Below are 3,864 nucleotides of genomic sequence, written 5' to 3' on the forward strand. Positions count from 1 at the left end.
AAAGACGCTTCAGCATGAGTTCAATCCCCACCAGCCCCGGAGGTGACCCACAGGGCGCGGCAGACCTCTCCTGACCGCCCGCTGCTCCCCTCAGCAGTGTACTTCATCCATCTGCCTGTTCTGCTCCCCACTCTGTCTCTGGGAAATCCTCTCACCCCCTGCACCTCTGGCCTGTACCCCAGCTCTGTATGCATGAATAAGTAAACCTTTTTAAAAATTGTAACGATGAAGGTAATCAAGAGAAGAAAAATACAAACCACTGGAACTCCCAGAATAAAAACACAACCAAGAGCATGTGCTGTGGCTGGCGAGGACCTGCCAGGGGAGAAGCCGCCTCAGGCTCACCCCAGCCCAGCCGGCTGCCTGGCTGCTGCCTGAGAGCAGAGGGTCCTCCCTGCCCGGCACCCCAGTGGGGCAACGCCCAGCCCTGCCCAGCTCAGGAAGGCCTCTGCCTGCCCGGGGCATCCACCTTTCCCCTGCCCTGCTGACTGCCCTCCCCACGGCTTTGCTGAGCAGAGTCCTCCCCAGTGAGCTTCCAGCGTCCAAACCTCCATCTCAGTGTTTGCTTCCTGGGAGTTCGGGAAATCCACCCCTGAAGAGGGATGTTGGACGCCTACGATGTCACAGAACGTGGCGGAACGTCGCAAACCTTCACACCTGATCTTGGCTTCGAGCTGCCTCCTGACAGCTGCTCCTGCTGCCAGCGTCACCTGCCGACTGGTGCCCACCTGCACTGGTGCCTGGTCCACTGGCACCAGTGTCCGGTACCCCTCCGAGCAGCCACACTGTGCACCGAAGCCCAGGGTCCAGTTGCCTCTAAGAGCTGCCAGCTGCTCCTGGCTGTCCGGCACTAGTTAATGGCCACCTCTCCTGCCTCTGGTAGAAGTGGCATTGCCTCTCGGTGCTGCTGAGGCTGGCGCTGCCCAGCCTGGTGGCTGTGCTGTCTCTGCACACGCCCGTGACCACCGCTGCCCTGCGGGCTGGCCCCCGGCCCACCACTTGCTGGTCTGCCGCCCGCAGCCGGCTCTCGTCGGGGGGACAAAGCCATCTTGCACGAGCAGCCTTTGCCTCGGACGGCTGCACACCGCGACACTACCTGGGGTGGGACTGTTGGCCTTCGGTGGCCTTGGAGATGTTTTCCCTCCTTTCGTGCCCTTTTAGGTAACCCTGTGACTGCTGTGCTCTGTGCCCAGGCGTCTGGCAGTTGTAAGTGCCCACAGCCCCGGGGCCTCGCCAGCCTTTGCGTCGTCTCACCTATGTGGATCTCTCTTGATGGAATAAATATTTGGTTTTCATTCTTCACCCCATTAATAGCATACTTCCAACCAGTATCACCTTTTTGTTTGCTTTATACTTTTGTTTAAAATATGACTCATGCTTCGTGTTGGAGTTTAGGTCCCCTGAAAACAAGCGCTGAGACAGATTCGGCAGGAAGGTGCCTGGGGCTCTCCCTGCGGTCAACAGCCGCCTGGCAGGACAGACGGGTGGACAAGGAGCCACAAGGACACGGTTCTGGCCACCCCTCTGGAGCCTGCGTGGCCAGTCACAGGGGCGCGTAATCTCTGTGCCAGCAATCCCTGGAGATGGTGGCTCTCCATGTCTTTATAAAGGCATCAGTCCTGTTCTTGAGACCCCACCTAGGACACAGTCCCTGATTACTTCCCAAACGCCATCACATTGAGGAGTAGCCTCCAACACATGAATTTGGGGTGATATATTCAGTGGGGTGGAAAATTCCACTGTGAGTTTTCTTTTTTTAAAGATTTATTTCTGCACACAAGAATTGGGGTACAGGCCAGAGGAGTGTGGGGGGGATGAGAGGATTCACCAGAGACAGAGTGGGGAACAGAACAGTCAGATTAACTGAAACACACTGCTGAGGGGAGCAGCAGGAGGGACAGGAGGGGGCTGCCATACAGTGTGGGTCAGCTTCCTGGCTGGGAATCGAACTCGTGCTGCGCTTTAACCCACTGCACCATCAGGGAGGCCCCTCCACTGTGAATTTTCTAAGAATAGTTTCTTACATAATCACGGGCTGTTTTGAGTCCTGCAAACTTGACATTGATGCAATACTTCAATCTCTATTTGAATTCCAGCGCTGTCAACTGACTCATGATGTCCTATGTGGTATTTCCTTCCACCACCGGATGGGTCTAGGACCATCACACTTTGTGGTTACGTCTGGAAGACGTCATGGCTTTTGAGGCATTAATATTTCACAGCTTAGTATTTTTGAAGACCACCTATTTGTTTACCAGAATGTTCCTTATTTAAGGTTTGCCTGAATTTCCCTCAAATCGCATTGGAGGCAGTGAGTGCACCCCTGGCTAGATGACGTTTCGTGTCCTTCCCAAGGTATCACATTAGGAAGCAACGTGTCCATCTGCCTTTCACCAGTGATGGTAATTTTTATCACCAAGTTGAAAGGTTGCCGTGTTTCCTCACCATAACAATCGGTCTGTGGGAAAAGACCTTTAAGCCTTGTAAATATCCTTCTTGTCATCTGAATTCCCTTTCTCCCTCAGCTCATGTCAGTCTGACGATGCTCCAAAGACTACCCTCTTGATCACGCCTCCCCCATTCCTGCCACCTGTTATCTTGCATCTGGGCAGGTAGCTCCCTGCATCACTGAACCTATGACTTTCGGTGGGAGGGCTGCAAGGACAGGTGTTCACATCATTGATGCATGAATGAAGAACCAATCATTCTCTGTACCAAAGGGCTTTGAGACTGGTCTCCGTCACAAAAGCCTGAACCCCCAATCCAAATGACGTAGGAAAATGCAGGAAGAGTGTGTGTATGCGTGTGTGTGGGGGTGTTTCAGTGACATATTGGTAGAGTTCAGGCTAGACCTTTCAAAGGTGGTTCTTCTCTTCTGGCTAGACGGTTCTCAGAGGGTTGGATAATGGTTCTAGAGCAAGCATAAAGCATGGTCCACCTTGACTACTCAATATTCTGCTGGTTCACATCTGGGGCTCTTGCATCCTCTGCCTCCCCGCGTCCATCCTCCCTGGTCTCAGGAGGCATCGAGCATCCACTCACTAGCGCAGCCAAGTATCTTCTCCCTGTCTCGCTTCGCTCAGAGTCCACCTACCCTGCACTTCTCTGTCCCACACTGACACTCGCCGCCTCCTCCCCATCTCCCTTACTCCCCTCCACATCCTCTGCCTTGAGAGGACTTGTCAGCCTGAACTTTATAAGGTGTCGAATCTGTGAGGACTCACTTGTTCAATCTCCTCCTCAGCACCCAGCAAAGGTGCAGAACGTACAAACGTTCCAAAAAATATTTCGTCAATGAGTCAAAACAACACCGGACGGTGCTTAGAGCCAAATGACCCGGGGTCCGAGTCCCCTCTCCTGTTCGGCCGTGGGGACTCAGTCCCAGTACTTGGAGGCCATGTTTGTCAACGCTCAAGACGCATTTTTGCCAGCTACCCAACACACTCCGGCGCAGACGGATCATCACTGGCGCAAAAGTGCAGAAAGTTGCAGACCACTGCCCTGGCCCAACTGGGGCTCCATTGCCTGCATCGTCGGGGGCTGTGCCTGGGCCTCGGCTTCCTCACCTGTGTCCGGAGTTCTACTAGTATTCAGCTATGACTTGAAGGGAGGCGCTAGGGCCACTGTTTCCTACGCGGGAATGATGGTCGGGAATTAGCGTTTTTCTACATAGCGCGTCCAGGCGCCTAGGCCAAGGCCAAGATCGCAGGCAATCCCCCCGAGCGCGCGCCCGCCCCCGGACCCCGGCGCGTGCACCTACTACGGGCCCGCCCCGATCCCGCCCCCCCGGCGCTGCAGCCAATCAGAGCGCCGCCCCGCATCCGGGGATCCCGGCGCGGCCCCGCCTCCCGCGCACATACGGCC

The 3,864-nt window shown here is 55.3% G+C and overlaps 1 protein-coding gene across 1 annotated transcript in view; it reads left to right on the forward strand.

The window, feature by feature from the left end:
• Positions 1 to 602: 602 nt before the first annotated feature.
• Positions 603 to 3,864, forward strand: part of MIER2 (mesoderm induction early response 1, family member 2) — an 18,377-nt gene continuing 15,115 nt past the window's right edge. Inside the window, exons 1-3 of the mRNA XM_012729445.1 lie at positions 603 to 764; positions 884 to 1,101; positions 1,194 to 1,206. Of these exons, the coding sequence (XP_012584899.1) occupies positions 603 to 764; positions 884 to 1,101; positions 1,194 to 1,206 (393 nt within the window). The remainder of the gene's footprint in view (positions 765 to 883; positions 1,102 to 1,193; positions 1,207 to 3,864) is intronic.

This window comes from Condylura cristata, unplaced genomic scaffold (assembly GCF_000260355.1).
Source record: "Condylura cristata isolate star-nosed mole 26May11 unplaced genomic scaffold, ConCri1.0 scaffold00025, whole genome shotgun sequence".
Lineage (NCBI taxonomy): Eukaryota > Metazoa > Chordata > Mammalia > Eulipotyphla > Talpidae > Condylura > Condylura cristata.